The sequence below is a fragment of the Salmo salar genome, chromosome 21 (genome assembly GCF_965601325.2).
Source record: "Salmo salar chromosome 21, fSalSal1, whole genome shotgun sequence".
NCBI classification, from domain to species: domain Eukaryota; kingdom Metazoa; phylum Chordata; class Actinopteri; order Salmoniformes; family Salmonidae; genus Salmo; species Salmo salar.
In genome coordinates, this window is record NC_138311.1 from 12,761,308 (window position 1) to 12,778,010 (window position 16,703).

The 16,703-nt window shown below is 40.9% G+C and overlaps 1 protein-coding gene across 3 annotated transcripts; it reads right to left on the reverse strand.

Annotated features, from left to right (window-relative positions):
- Positions 1 to 788: 788 nt before the first annotated feature.
- On the reverse strand, positions 789 to 7,350 carry bcs1l (BCS1 ubiquinol-cytochrome c reductase complex chaperone). Of its 3 annotated transcripts, XM_014164276.3 has the most exons (8): positions 7,198 to 7,350; positions 6,490 to 6,868; positions 4,632 to 4,771; positions 4,271 to 4,465; positions 4,068 to 4,131; positions 3,635 to 3,807; positions 1,340 to 1,457; positions 789 to 1,236 (listed from the first exon to the last, which is right to left on the reverse strand). In XM_014164276.3, the coding sequence occupies exons 2-8, from the start codon at positions 6,807 to 6,809 to the stop codon at positions 987 to 989; spliced, it is 1,260 nt and encodes a 419-aa protein (XP_014019751.1). In that variant the 5' UTR covers positions 6,810 to 6,868; positions 7,198 to 7,350; the 3' UTR covers positions 789 to 986. The 3 variants fall into 3 exon arrangements, with proteins under 3 accessions (XP_014019751.1, XP_014019750.1, XP_082823092.1); XM_014164275.3 differs by lacking the exon at positions 7,198 to 7,350 and having other exon boundaries at positions 6,490 to 7,095; XM_082966966.1 differs by lacking the exons at positions 789 to 1,236; positions 1,340 to 1,457 and adding an exon at positions 1,874 to 2,100.
- Between the last annotated feature and the right edge of the window lie 9,353 nt (positions 7,351 to 16,703).

A 16,703-nucleotide genomic window follows, 5' to 3' on the forward strand; every position in this document is an offset into this window, starting at 1 on the left:
TGATTGGCACATACACTTACAGAGGAGCACACAGTGACCCTATCTCCATTCTGTCCTTACAGTGTGACCCCTCTGTAAACTGCTGTATAATATATATAATATATATATATATAATATATACTGTAGACCTATAAAGTCAGCTAGGTTGTGTAAGACACAGAGCAAAGAATACAGAAAAAACACCATACGTATTAACATTTTATCTCTACTCAACTTATCTTTCTGCGGAGCTTACTCTTACATAGAGGGGCTTAACTTCACATCTTGGACCAGTTCAGAGTTTGTCAGTTACGAGCAATGACTGTCAGCACAATATTGCATTATATGATTACTGGATTCGTTTCTACAGTAATTATATCGTAATATTGCAGTACTTTAGTTTTCTCCCAATCTCAAAGCTCAGTAATACAGGTACCAACCAACCTCAAATCAATAACATTGTATAAGCTAGGGACATCAATGCTTAAGCAGTTGCCAAAAACAGATTGTGACAAGAGACTTCTCAAATCAACCAATGAGAAAGGCTACCTAGGTGAAGGTAGACTTATGCCAATATGCAATCAAATGCAAAGTGGATTTGAGAAATGATTTGCACAGCAGCATGTCCCGGTACGAGGGAGTTCGAGACTTGTTATAGAAGTGTGGTTCTGTGAACTGGATGGCTTCTCAGCCAGATTTGCCATTGAATTATCTAAATGTTTAGAATTCGGAGAGTGTAATACATGCCACACCCCTTTGACTTTGAATCTCTACATACTGTAAATACCACGTCAATAGTACCCACTTACTCATGTGCCTTTGATTTTATTTAAAACATGTTTAATTTACACTCACTCACTTTTATTCAGTATGTGACTTTGCCATAAAAAGCACATAAAAAGTTTGACAAGTTACAGCATTTTCCGTCTCAAACAGAGTCCATTTAACTTCTCCTTTCGTGTCAAACTGCTTCTGTGACCTTCCTTCCCGGAGTCCTTTAAGTCTCCTCACTCCATCTTGGCCACGTTGTCTATGGAGCCCGTTGGGTCCATTTTGAACAGCATGAAGTGCCCCTGCACCTGGGCAGCACTGATGTTGGGGTGGGCGGCCAGCGCGCTCTCCGCAAAGCGGTCCCCCTCTGTGGCCGGCTCGGCTGGGTAGAAGCGTCGGAACATCTGGGTGAGCTGCCAGTGGGTGCAGTGGCCCACATATTGTTTCAAGTCCACACGGCCCGGCCTGATCAGAGCTGGGTCCAACCTATAGGGATGAAGGGAGATGGTAATCAGGATACACAAAGGATTAGATCACAATACAAACAAATGTTGCTAGATACTGTATTAAATCTCAAGGTGGCTCATACCTGTCTATGAAGTTGGTGGTCATGAAGACTATTCTGGCCTCTGACGAGGCCACTCCATCCAAAGCGTTGAGGAGGCCACTGAAGGTCAGCCTGCCCATGCCCTGGTAGGCCAGAGGGCCTGTGGGACAGAGAGATGCAATAATGAGTCCTAAAGAGCAACCGAACTGGAAGGAAGAGTCTTGTTTTTATTTTATTTAACCTTAATTAAAGTAGAGAGTCTTGATCGAGCCGTCCCCATAGTAAGCATAATGAATGACAATCAAGTAAACATTAACTAACCTACAGTTGAAGTGGGAAGTTTACATACAGTTAGGTTGGAGACATTAAAACTCGTTTTTCAACCAATCCATACATTTCTTGTTAACAAACTATAGTTTTGGCAAGTCGGTTAGGACATCTACTTTGTGCATGACACAAGTACTTTTTCCAACAATTGTTTACAGACAGATTATTTCACTTATAATTCACGGTATCACAATTCCAGTGGGTCAGACGTTTACATACACTAAGTTGACTGTGCCTTTAAACAGCTTGAAAAATTCCAGAAAATTATGTCATGGCTTTAGAAGCTTCTGATAGGCTAATTGACAACATTTGAGTCAATTGGAGGTGTACCTGTGGATGTATTTCAAGGCCTACCTTCAAACTCAGTGCCTCTTTGCTTGACATCATGGGAAAATCAAAAGAAATCAGCCAAGACCTCCACAAGTCTGGTTCATCCTTGGGAGCAATTTCCAAACGCCTGAAGGTACCATGTTCATCTGTACAAACAATAGTACGCAAGTATAAACACCATGGGACGACGCAGCCGTCATACCGCTCAGGAAGGAGACGCGTTCTGTCTCCTACAGATGAACAAACTTTGGTGCGAAAAGTGCAAATCAATCCTAGAACAACAGCAAAGGACCTAGTGAAGATGGAGGAAACAGGTACAAAAGTATCTATGTCCACAGTAAAACGAGTCCTATATCGACATAACCTGAAAGGCCGCTCAGCAAGGAAGAAGCCACTGCTCCAAAACCGCCATAAAAAAGACAGACTACAGTTTGCAACTGCATATGGGGACAAAGATCGTACTTTTTGGAGAAATGGCCTCTGGTCTGATGAAACAAAAATAGAACTGTTTGGTCATAATGACCATTTTTATGTTTGGAGGAAAAAGGGGGATGCTTGCAAGCCAAAGAACACCATCCCAACTGTGAAGCACAGGGGTGGCAGCATCATGTTGTGGGGGTGCTTTGCTGCAGGAGGGGCTGGTGCACTTAACAAAATAGATGGTCCCGTGTGGCTCAGTTGGTAGAGCATGGTGTTTGCAACGCCAGGGTTGTGGGTTCAATTCCCACGGGGGACCAGTACGGGAAAAAAAATTATGAAATGTATACATTCGCTACTGTAAGTCGCTCTGGATAAGAGCGTCTGCTAAATGACTAAAATGTAAATGTAAAATGTAAATGTATCATGAGGAAGTTAAAATTATGTGGATATATTAAAGCAACATCTCAAGACATCAGTCAGGAAGTTAAAGCCTGGTCGCAAATGGGTCTTCCAAATGGACAATGACCCCAAGCACACTTCCAAAGATATGGCAAAATGGCTTAAGGACAACAAAGTCAAGATATTGGAGTCACAAAGCCCTGACTTCAAACCTATAGAAAATATGTGGGCAGAACTGAAATGTGTGTGCGAGCAAGGAGGCCTACAAACCTGACTCAGGTACACCAGCTCTGTCAGGAGGAATGGGCCAACATTCACCCAACTTATTGTGGTAGGCTACCCAAAACATTTGACCCAAGTTAAACAATTTAAAGGCAATGCTACCAAATACTAATTCGGTGTATATAAACTTCTGACCCACTGGGAATGTGATGAAAAAATAAAAGATTCAATTAATAATTCTCTCTACTATTATTCTGACATTTCACATTCTCAAAACAAAGTGGTGATGCTAACTGACCTAATTTAGGGAATTTATACTAGGATTAAATGTCAGGAATTGTGACAAACTGTATTTAAATGTCTTTGGCTAAGGTGTATCTAGACTTCCGACTTCAAGTGTATGTGGGAACTCCTTCAAGACTGTTGGAAAAGCATTCCAGGTAAAGCTAGTTGAGAGAATGCAGAATGTGCAATGCTGTCATCAAGGCAAAGGGTGGCTACTTATAGAATCTAAAATATATTTTGATTTTTGTTTAACACTTTTTTGGTTACTACATGATTCCATATGTGTTATTTCATAGTTGTGTCTTCACTGGTACTGTATATATATAGCAGGACAAGCAGGTGCAATATACATACTCTCGATGGGCAGCAGCTCTCGGCTGACGAAGGCGGCGTCCACGTCCTCCAGTAGGATGATACTCTGCTGCGGCGCCACACTCAGCAGGTGGTTGAGGCGGTCGTCAGACAGGCTGCGGTCGCTCAGACTCATCAGGCAGATGCTGTAGCCCAGCTCTCCAGCCAGGGCAGTGCTGAAACACACAGACAGAGCATGCAACAACAAAACATTCAGTTCAAGGAGGCTAATGCCATCTCTGTAAACTGGGCCAATTGACAACAGCAAAGGTAAGTGGAAAATCATGTCAACTTGTATTTTGAGAGATCTATCCCTTTAAACTGAATAAATGTTTATAAGTGATTATACACAGATAAGTGTGGAGAGTAAACACCACTAACACAAAGCTTCAAAGCAAGGTTGGGGCTGCCATACTACCATCATTAGCATACTCACATGAAGCTGCTTTTCCCACAGCCTGGAGGTCCATACAGCAGATAACCTCTCCTGTAGGGGATCCCTGAATGCAGAACACAAAACACAACCACATTAACCCTGACAAGACCATACACTCATCTGCTTGTATGGTGAACAGGGATGGGGTCAATTCAATTTCAAAACAGCTATTCATTTGTCATTAATTACTGAATTGGAATTACCTCGGTCTGTGTACCACTTGGGGTTTCCGATGAACTCCTTCACATCATCTACAATCCTATCGGCCAAGCCCTGTTCCAGGACCACTGAGCTGAGGGGCCGTCGTCGCCGCGGGAACCCAAAGGGCCTCCACTCGGAGCCCAGGGCCGTGTACATCACCGTCCGACCCTCCTCCTGCTTCAGGGCCAACTCCCTGGCTGCATCACACCCAAACAGACAGACAGCCAATCAACTCCATACCACAAGCTAGTAATACAGCCAATCTCCGTCATCTGCAACAGCCAATCAAATCAGATATCAAGTTGTGTGCACATTTTCCTGGGCCACTGTCAGTGTCTACTTGTCTAGATGATTCTAGTGTACCTTCTTGCAGGATGTTGAAGAAGACGTCTCTGTTTCTGCCCATGGCGGTGAAAGTGACTGACTCCCAGGGAGTGCCTGTGTGGAGATCCACCATCTGTTTCTCTCTGGTCCTCTCCACTCGGATCCACTTCCTCCCATACCTGCACTCAAACAGGGATGGCAGTCAGCACAAAGTTTACCAACTCACACTCGGAAACAAAAGTGTTTCTCTAAATTCTGGTATGTGTTGCTACAGAGCTGTGTACATATACAGTCAGGTCCAAAATAATTGGCACCCTCGATGAAGATGAGCAAAAATAAATAAAGTGAAAATTGAAAATGATTTTATATTAATACAATTGCTCAAAGAAAGAGAGGCAACCAGTTTTCTGCTAAAATGTCCTGATACTGGGTAAAGTTCATGCCGCTGTTGACCTTAACAAGGACCCCGTGTGGCTCAGTTGGTAGAGCATGGCGCTTGCAACGTTTGATTTCCACAGGGGACCAGAAGGGCTGGGAATTGCCAAGGACATCACGATACGATATTATCACAATACTTAGGTGCCGATACGATATGTATTGCGATTAGATACTGTGATTTTATTGCGATTAGATGTTTCAAACCTATTTCTCACCATATGTCTGCTGCAGAGGGATAAAAGAGAGCCATGAGAAAACTAGTTTTGATCAGTCATGGAAATAAAAGTGCTGAAAACAAATTGGCTCCCTGTTTAAAAAGATGGAGGACAAGCTATGAAGGAAAGACACTGGAGTTTTGGTGCAGGCACAGCCAAATAGCGCAAAAATATCGCGATATTGTAAAAATGATACATAAAAAATAATATCCCGATATGTAACTTCAATATTTTCCCCCCAATCACTAAGTAGGTATGGGGTTATTTTATGAATATGCATATTTCTTTCTATGCAAAACTCACCACTTGTGTGCGTGGCCAAAGAGCTCTATTTTCATGTAATCTGACCATGGCATCAGTTCCAAGTGCCAATGCCATTTAGCAATCTCCAGGCGTTACATTTGTTGGATGACATCAAAATACATCTCTTTTGCCAAACACACCAGTGGTGGGTTTTGCATCAAAAGAATCATATTCAGAAAATAACCACTTACCTACTGTAAAATACGGTGGTGGATCTTTGATGTTACTGGTAATGCCCTTGTTAAGGTCAACGGCATCATGAACTTACCCAGACAGTAGCTGGACATTTTAGCCTAAAAACCTGTTTTCCTCTGCCAGGAGGCTGAAACTTGGCCGCAAGTCAATCTTCCAGCGAGACAAAATCCCCCCCCAAAAATTGTTAATTGACCACAAAATCTACATTTTGCAATGGCCATCTGTCTCCGGACTTGAATCCCATTGAAAACCTGTGGTTTGAATTGAAGAGTGCAGTCCCTAAGCTCAGACAAATTATATAAAGGATTTGTAAAGGTTCTGTATGGAGGAATTATTTAAGATCCCTCCCAAGACTCAGTGTCGTTATCCTCGCAAAGTGAGGTATTAAAAGGTATTGAAAAAATAGTTTAACGCCCATATTTTTTTGAATAATTATTACATATTAAAAAATATATCTTTCTCTGAGTATAAAACATATTTTGAGCACACAATATAGCTCAGTATGTTAATTTATTTTATAGTGCATTTCTTTCTCATCTTTATCACTTTATCAAGGATGACAATTTTGGACCTGACTGTGCCTACCTGCGAAGATATCCTACTGTCTGTTGACAATGTTAGGTTCAGCATAATTTTCTCACATCAGCTCAGAGAAAAACAAAAGAACTATGAGAGTCCACTACGACAACTCCAACAGACTAATCAGAGAGTACAGTCATTGTTATTGAGTCTTGTCAACATTTTACCAGATTATGTGGTTGCCAGGACTGGGGTGGAAGTCAAACTGTGTGTGTACCCGTCCACTCTCGTGTTGCATGTAAGAGGTCTCCACACTCAGGTGCTGCGTGTGCTTGGCGTGCTTGGTGATCCAGCTCAGCAGCCAGTGGTAGCTCTTGTCCCGACTGGGCACCTCCAGGGTGATCATGTAGTTCCTCCGGAAGAAGATCATCCCAAATTGAGCTGATTTCCTGGCCAAAGCAATGGCCGAGCCCACCCCCACCAGTCCAAAGCCAGCCCCAAAGTAAGGGTTGTCCTTCAAGGCATCCACGAAGTCTGATAGAGGCATGGTCCTTGTGTTTCCTAGCTATGTAGCTAGGCTACTCAGAAGCTATACAACACCTCGACCTAGAAGAAAAATAAGACTTTCTTACATCTAGCTAAATTACAGTCCGTATCATTATTAGTTAGCTAGCTAAAGAGGCCCAGGCTGGTTGGATCTCTTGCTCTGATCACGCCGGTAAACTTAAATGTCAGAATGTTGTAGCAACAGACAGAAGACTTGAGATTTTGTGCAATAGGGTAGCTAGCTAGCTAATTAGCTGGCTATATTATAGCTTTCGGACACAACATCGGGAGTTGTGTAAATCAAATCTGTTTATTGGTTTTTAATGGTTGGAGTTCAACCAATACACAGACACCCGATGTTGTGTCCCAAAGCTAGCTATATTACATACGTTATGAGCATCCCAAAGAGGTGTCCTCAGTCTTCCCTTTCCAGTCTCATTCGTAGAACCATGGCACCCTTGGCCTTGTTACACTACAGATTGGGCATATAATTTCCACAGTGCTGTGGCGCTGCTGTGGTTTGGTTCATCAGCGTCTCGTCAGCAACACTAAAAAGGTACTTCCGGGTCACAGAATTTTGGAAATGTTTCTAATAAAAGTCCCCAACGTAATAGTAGAAAACTGTCAATAACCTGTATTTATTCACGATCTATGGAAATTGTCATATTTGTTCCTACTTAAGTGACAATTGCATTAAACATGGTCCGAGGTCAAATAAATGTCCCCAATGCAAATCACCTTGTATGAAATACGTATTGGCTTATAGAGCAAAAACTATTCTAGGTGCTGCTGTAAAAGTATTGTAGAGAATACTCAGTAGGGTAGGTAGGATGTATATATAGTGGCATTTCATGTAGCACTGAATTATACAGAGTGTAGCTGGCCTTTTAGTATATTTTCAATATCATACATTTTCAGTCGCTCAGAAAAGGATAGAAAAACAAACATCTTAAATTAAATGGATAAGTTATTGTTCTGGACACTGTGGATGCACTAGATGTCCATGTGTCATATTCAGGCGATATCATACATTCAGATGAAGATGGTATAAAGACCATTTCGAGCACACTCACTTTTCCAAAATGTGATTATTGCGCAACAGGACAGTTAAACCGCACTGTCCTCAAACCAATCCATGCTGTCTGCTAATTATCTATAGGCTGTTTCAACTTGTCAATTTCTAATTATTTTCGAAAAAGTTGTATTTTCTAACAACAGTTTGAATTGAGGTGTGTTCCGCCTCCTCATTAATTCACATAGAAGTAGCCCATTTCACTGTTGCGGACAATTTACAGTACCAGTCAAAAGTTTGGGATGAGTCGGACAGCAGAGTGAAGGGAAAGCAGCCAACAAGTGCTGAGCATATGTGGAAACTCCTGCAAGACTGTTGGAAAAGCATTCCAGGTGATGCTGGTTGAGAGAATGCCAAGAGTGTGCAAAGCTGTCATCAAGGCAAAGGCTGGCTACTGAAGAATCTCACTTTTTTGGTTAATTAACACTTTTTTGGTTACTACATAGTTTCCATGTGTTATTTCATAGTTTTGATGTCTTTACTATTATTCTACAATGTAGAAAATAGTAAAAATAAAGAAAACCCCTGGAATGAGCAGGTGTGTCCAAAGTTAGCCTTCCCTGTAGCTCAGTTGGTAGAGCATGGTGTTTGCAACGCCAGGGTTGTGGGTTCGATTCCCATGGGGGGCCAGCACAGAAAAAAAAAATATAAAAAAATAAAATAAAATAAATGTATGAAATTGGATGAAATGTATGCATTCACTACTGTAAGTCGCTCTGGATAAGAGCGTCTGCTAAATGACTATAATGTAATGTAACTGTATATACAGAAACACACAGACACACTTTTTTTTTTTACAATGTTTTTAATTTTTTTCTTCCCTTTTGGTAAATGTATTTCTATAGCTGCCTAAAACGCAGAAGTTTTGAGAAACAGAGGTAAAATCACATACGTTTCTATAACTCTCATCCCCTTGGAATGAGCGCAACCAAAACAAAACTCATCGCCAATATGGCAAAACATGCAGTCAAAATAAATTGTGTGCCAGGGCTACACACTGGCTAAACACAAAACTTATTGATTTCCCACCCTCGAAAGACAATCAGCAAACAAGTTGTCCTGACCATGGACATGTCTGATTTCAAGGGGAAACTCCTGCCATATGAGAATCCAGCAAATAAATTGGTGATTCGTGGAGTTCGTCTTTTTAATGAAAACTAGAGGGTTATGATCGGTAAAGACCACTAGAGGGGTAGAGACCAATACATAAACCTCGAAGTGCTGTAGAGCCAGCACCAAAGCAAATGTCTCCTTCTCGGTAGTCGAGTAGAGTTAAGATAAGAGGACATTATCTTTGAAAATTACCCCACAGGGTGCTAACATTGTACCCAATTTTCATACTTGTGTAAAAGTAAAGATACCATAATACAAAATGACTCTAGTAAAAGTGAAAGTCACCCAGTAAAATCCTACTTGAGTAAAAGTCAAAAAGCATTTGGTTCTAAATATACTTAAGTATCAAAAGTAAATGTAATTTCAAAAAATATACTTAAGTATCAAAAGTAAAAATCATTTTAAATTCCTTATATTGTGCAAACCAGACGGCACGATTTTCTTGTTTTTTAAATTTACGGATAGCAACATTCAGACATAATTTACAAACAAAGCATTTGTGTTTAGTGAGTCCACCAGATCAGATGCAGTAGGGATGACCATGGATTTTTTTCTTTAAGTGTGTGAATTGGAAAAATGACTTGTGTCATGCACAAAGTAGATGTCCTAACCGACTTGTCAAAACTATAGTTTGTAAACTAGAAATTTGTGGAGTGGTTGAAAAACAAGTTTTAATTACTCCAACCTAAGTGTATGTAAACTTCCGACTTCAACTATATATATATATATATATATATGCGCACCTGTGTTAACGCAACTTTCAAAATTATTCCATCAATCTTCCAACCCCTCTGGGTGGATGTCAGTGACAGAAACTCTACCATAAAAGTTAACATTCAAATATCTGGGCACAGCAGAGCCTCAGAATAGGTGATTAGAGAGACTACCATACTTATGGGAAACAATATCCCGGACAAGCCCCCATTTTGTTACGTTCCCCAGCAAGAAACCAAAAATTGCCACTAAAACAGAAGGGGACACTAACAAAGAGTTAGTAACAACAAACAAAACAGGTGGGGTTCTGGGATGGGTTCTATTAGACAATCATGGGGGGGTCCACTGAAAGTTGATAAGCAACAACAACTGGGACATAAAAGACACCCACCATGAGCATCTGCTAAATTTACCTAAGAAGAGGCAAATACAATTAAAACCCACACCAAACTTAAAGACTGGAAGTACGGAAAACCAAAAATTGCCAAATCAAATAGGAAGAGCGAACTAAAGATGTTAACCCTCCACATCTCTCAAGCCAACTGGAGCTCTGGGCCAGCTGCTATAGGTTAAACACCTTCTGACTAATGAGATGACAAGCCAGCACAGGTGTAACGCATACTAACGAGTTAACACCAATCAGTGCAACCAACGCAGTAATGTCCAACCTCAAAATATAAATGAAAAAAACCAAAGCCCGTAACAGATTTGTTTGATATTCTATTCAGGCAATTAATCACTTAGGGGGGTGCACCCACAAAATGCAGTCAATGTGATGGCGCATTGATTAGACAGACAGTTTGGACCATCACACCAGATATTCTTGTTATTTTTGTGCCCTGTGTAGCAGAAAATTGTACAGTAAAGAGAGACCCCATTTTTCCATCCAGTACAATTGAAATCCCAGCTGTTGGCAACAAGAAACAGATTGAGATCTGTAACATGTCACCCAGGCACAAAATCTACAAGGGGGCATTTCTGGTCAGAGCTGGATTTTGACACTTTTTAAGATGGGGGCAAATTAATTACACACTTCTGTTGGCACGAATAGGGAAGGGGTTGGCACGAGTACAGAAGGGGTTATATATTTCTATGAAGTAGTTAATGAGCCTCAGACGCAAACAAACCACTTCATTCAGAAACAGATTTGTCATTCCACAGTATGAATACTTCTCCAATCACACAGTTGATAAAACGTTACCCATGTAAATGTTTCTAAATACTACATCAGCATTTCCTGAATGCTGAGATGACTTAGAGAGATGACTTAGAGCTCACCCAGGGAAATCATCTCCTCACTTCAAAAAGGCAATTTCCCGGTTTGAAGCATTGAATTCAGCGACATTTTCACAATCCATGTCTTAAGAACAACTTCGTTACAGTTGTGTAAAGGACATGGTTGAACATCTTGTTCTTAGCAAATGATCTACATTCACAGTCTAAACATTTCCAGTGAGTGTGATGCCCAGGCAGTGTATGACCAGACTACAAAACAACCGATAGTAGACTACAAAACAACTGATAGTGGAACCGAGGGACATTTCTGCAGAAAGCATAGGCGAATACCTTGTTGGTTCGAATCAACAGAGCAAAGCATGTAATATATCTATGAATTCAAAAGCCTCTTAACATTCAAGCTTTTATGTTACCCATGCCCCAAAGACTTTGCTTGCAAAAATGGACATGGCTTGGATCAAATTACCTAGAAGCTTTACTCTACCTTGCATATTGTGCGATTTCCAGTATAGTTTCATTTTCAGAAGTATACCCATTTGTGAAATTTGATACATGTCATGGCCAGCTTTGGCATGTAAACTGCACTGAAACATCAAAGTCGTCAGTGTGCTATAGTTTAGAATTACTCAACAAATTGCTGCACAAAGACACATTTTGTCTCGTTGCTGTCACGTCCTGACCAGTAAAGGGGTCATTTTGGTATTGTAGTTTGGTCAGGATGTGGCAGGGGTGTGTTTGTTTTGTGTGTTTCGGGGTTTTGTTGTATGTTCTATATTTTCTATTTCTGTGTTCCATTCTATGTTGTGTATTTCTTTGTGTTGGCCTGGTATGGCTCTCAATCAGGGACATCTGTACATCGTTGTCGCTGATTGGGAGCCATACTTAGGTAGCCCTTTTTCCACCTGTCTTTTGTGGGAAGTTGATTTTGCATAGCTGTGAGTAGCCTGCAATACTATTTGTTTGTTTTGTTTATTGTTTTGCTGGTTCGCGTTAATTAAAATATGATGAACCCAACCCACGCTGCACCTTGGTCTACTCCTTCAGACGGACGTTACAGTTGCACATGCCTGCATAAGTAGTGCAGGGGTTCTCCACTTTGGTCTGAAAGAAGTCCTTTACTTATACACTGTCAAATGCAAGGAATGTGATTCCTATAAACATAAAGACATTCCTAAGCCAACTCGAAGGAAACTGAGAATTTTGATACAATAACCAATGGAAACTGGTTCAGTGATAAGATAATAGATGTGTACCTTGATTTTGTAAAATATCATTTGGAGGATCACTTTGCGTTGATCTGCCCCGCTTCCTTTGGTAGCCAACAGTTACAGAATCTCTGTTCCCGAGAGGATAGATGTTCTGCCTAAGGTACCTAGAAGAGCACACAATTGGTGGCGTTTTGAGTGTGTACTAATACCTGTGAATTTAAAAGCACATTGAATGTCCATAGCTATAAACATGACAAATAAAGTTTGTGCTTGCAATAGTATAACAAATAACTACTTTATCTTAGTCTATGCCGCTCTGACATTTCTCATGCATATATTTATATATTGTTAATTCCATTTCTTTACTTAGATTTTTGGTGAATGGTGAATGCCATGAGAGAATGCTTCCATGTACATTGTCAGAAGAAGATCAATCTGCAATGATTTGATTACGTGGTGTAACCTGCACATATACTATGGTTCTCAGATTGTTTGGTGTATTTCAGGATCGGATATCCTGAACCCTGTTCTTACATATAAGGACATCCAGGACATACACTACATGGCCAAAAATATGTGGACACCTGCTCGTCGAACATCTCTTTCCAAAATCATGGGCATTAATATGGAGTTGGTCCCCCTTTGCTGCTATAACAGCCTCCACTCTTTTGGGAAGGCTTTCTACTAGATGTTGGAACATTGCTGCGGGGACCTGCTTCCATTCAGCTACAAGAGCATTAGTGAGGTCGGGCACTGATATTGGGCGATTAGATCCTGGCAGTCGGTGATCCAATTCATCCCAAAGGTGTTCGACTGGGTTGAGGTCAGGGCTCTGTGCAGGCCAGTCAAGTTCTGCCACAACGATCTCGATAAACCATTTCTGTATGGACCTCGCTTTGTGCACGGGGGCATTGTCATGCTGAAACAGGAAAGGGACTTCCCCAAACTTGCCACAAAGTTGGAACCACAGAATCGTCAAGAATGTCATTGTATGCTGTAGCATTAAGATTTCCCTTCATTGGAACTAAGGGGCCTAGCCCAAACCATGAAAAACATCCCCAGACCATTATTCCTCCTCCATCAAACATTACAGTTGTCACTATGCATTGGGGCAGGTAGCGTTCTCCTGGCATCCACCTATCCCAGATTTGTCCATCGGACTGCCAGATGGTGAAGCGTGATTCATCACTCCAGAGAACGTGTTTCCACTGCTCCAGTCCAATGGCAGTAAGCTTTACATCACTCCAGCCGACACGTTTGGCATTGCGCATGGTGATCTTAGGCTTGTGTGCGGCTGCTCGGCTATGGAAACCCATTTCATGAAGCTCCCAAGGAACTGACTTTGCTTCCAGAGGCAGTTTGGAACTTGGTAGTGAGTGTTGCAACCGAGGACAGACAATTTTATGCGCTACGCGCTTCAGCACTCGCCGGTCCCGTTCGGTGAACTGGTGTGGCCTACCACTTCGTGGCTGAGACGTTGTTGCTCCTAGACATTTCCACTTCACAATAACAGCACTTACAGTTGACCAGAGCAGCTGTAGCAGGGCAGAAGTTTGACGAACTGACTTGTTGGAAAGGTGGCATCCTATGATGGTGCCACGTTCAAAGTCAGTTAGCTCTTCAGTAAGGCCATTCTACTGCCTATGTTTGTTTATGAAGACTGCATGGCTGTGTGCTCAATTTTCTAAAGACTCCAGCCAAGGACTGTTCTATCTGCTACCGTCCGACAGGAGGTACCGCAGCATTGGGTCTCGTACCAGCAGGCTCCGAGACAGCTTCTACTGTATCCCCAAGCACTGAGACTTTTGAACAGCCGAAGACTCCAGGCACTGAGACTTTAACAGCTAGGCAATGGCTGCCCACCCTCACCCACGGTCTAGCTGCACTGACTATATGACACTCACACATCACCCCTCACACACCCGCCCACCACTAATATTGATTATTATTATTAATCCTGCAACCAGTCACTTTCTCAAATACGTGCCTACATGTACATAACTACCTCAAATTCTCCAGTATCCCTGCTCATTGTACATTTGGTACTGCCACAGACCCTGTATATACTGTAGCTTACTTTCTCGTGTATCTCTTATTTCTTGTGTTTTGAAAAATAAATCGGCTTTATACTATTTGATATTGAATACTGCATTGTTGGGAAAGAGCTAGCAAGTAAGCATTTCACTGTACTTGTGCATGTGACAAAACTTGAAACTTCTGTGTAACTGTTGATCAATTTGGATAATTAACTTCATTGCGATGAATACTTGCATATCTCTTGACTTTTCAAATAAACATATTGTAGGTTGTATTTTTTCCCAAAGTGTCTACCAGAAGGAAGATTATAAGATGTGTCTTTTACATTACAAGGTATTTTGGAATGACAATATATGCATCCTATGACACAGTGCTATATTTGAGCCCTATAGTGTCCGGGCACCCCATTTTAAGCTGTTTGTTTTGACCACAGTTAAAGTCCATTAACGCTTCATATGACTTAGCTTTTTGTTCAAACTCACCCTACTGAGTCTTTTCCCATCTCATTTTATCTGAGACAGGTAGTAGACAGTCCAATGCAGTGTATTGCATAGAAAGCAATAGTAATGGTGTTTTTTTTGTAGGCACTAATTCCACCATGTTTTTTTTGTACAAAGCCTATGAGGGAAAAGACTAGAATGTTTTAAGAGTTTTGGGATAAACGCTGAAAATGAGGTATTTGGTAAACACAGGCTTTGGAGATCGTATATGTTTTGTTCTATTAAAAATAATCTTCATCAGCTAATGTTTCCTTTTGTGAAATTTTGAAGCATTTATGTAATCAGAAGAAACATAAAGACCTCATAATTCATAAAGGTAATGTTAACTGATTGATACTATCTCATAGAACAAAACGTATAAGATAACTTCAGTCCTTATTTTCAGTGTTTATCCCAAAACCCTATTCTTTCTCCATAGGAATGGCTGAATGAACCAGAGGTAATTCATTTCTGTTTTTTAAGACTACAAGCTGGCAAGCTCTATTGGGGGCTATGGAGGGGGTGGAGTAAAAAGCCAGCAACAGTCCACATGACACAGCCCCCCTCCAAAACGAAACATTTGGTTAGTAGAGACCCTACTGAGTCTTTTCCACCTCACTTTAGCTGAGACAGGTAGTAAACTTTTTCCTCTAAAGTCCAATATGTATTCCATATACAGTGAACTGCATTGGCGGATATGTTCTGTTTCATAGTAAAATAGTCACAAACTCTGAATTACCAAATCATTTGTATTTATTAGCTAAAGATAGTCAGACAACTGCTGGGCATAGCACACAGCTTTATGGTTTCACAGAACTAGGATAAGACACGGCTTTGTTGGGGTAGGTTCCTTGTTCCTTGTCAATCATTTGCTTATTGGTGAAATCAGCAATCAGACAATATCTTTAAGTAAATCAATCAAAAACCTTTATTAATGCAATTGCAGACAGAAGTTGACAACGGGAACATAGCACGCATGTTTCTGAGTAAGTTCTGCAACATAAAAAAGGTCCAAGCTTCTTTAATATGCTTGCAGTCAACCCCTAGTGATGTAAGTTCCTATGTCAACACCTTCTACTCATGAGACCAAGCCCATGCATATACAGTTATACACATTTTCAGGAGAGAACAATTGTTCCAGTGTTTTTTAAGGGCTCAGCAGTAATTTTCCACTCCCCAAGTTGCTTTATAGTGGTATGTCTGACTTGTCGCTTATCTCTTTCACTCCCCTGCAGGGTTCTGTGTCTATGAATCTATTTTAGCCTTGAGGCGCTTTCTCACAGACACCCTGTTTTGACTGCAATAACTGACACATCTCTCAGACCGTTTCTTAATAGAAGCAGAGACTAGAAAAGAACTGTGGAACAATATTAAACCTTATAATGTATATATATATTGCTAATCTGTAGTCCAGGACCCTATAAATGTATTGAGGGAGGGGTCTTATAGCCCTTCCCCTTCTATTAATACAACATAAAGATAATCAATTATTATTATACATCAAACATTTGGTGCAGCCCCTATTATGACCCCAAGGTGACCCCCCATCAGCTTTAAGCCACAAGAGGATGCTACTAGGATAAGACACGAGGCTTTCAGCCACTACAGGACGCTACTAGGATAAGTCACGAGGCTATAAGCTACTCGGCCATATAATCATCCAGGAATGCATCTCAAGCAAATTGTAAATAAATAAAAACTGTGATAGGATCCTGTAGTTATAATTTTGTAACAATTTTAACATTATGCTCTATGACTATGCAAAGCTGCCAAAAAATATTGATTTCACAGGAGGCTGCTGAGGGGAGGACAACTCATAATAATGGCTGGAATGGCGTGAATGGAATGATATCAAACACATGGAAACCATGTGTTTTATGAGTTCAATGACATTCCATGTATTCCCTTCCAACCATTACCTTCCCAAATAAGGTGTCACCATCAAACTACTGTGAGATGTCCTATCATAAACAGCGTTTTACCGAATACCTTTATTTTGAAGGCAAATCGGAAAACTGGAAGTTTTAACGTTGCTC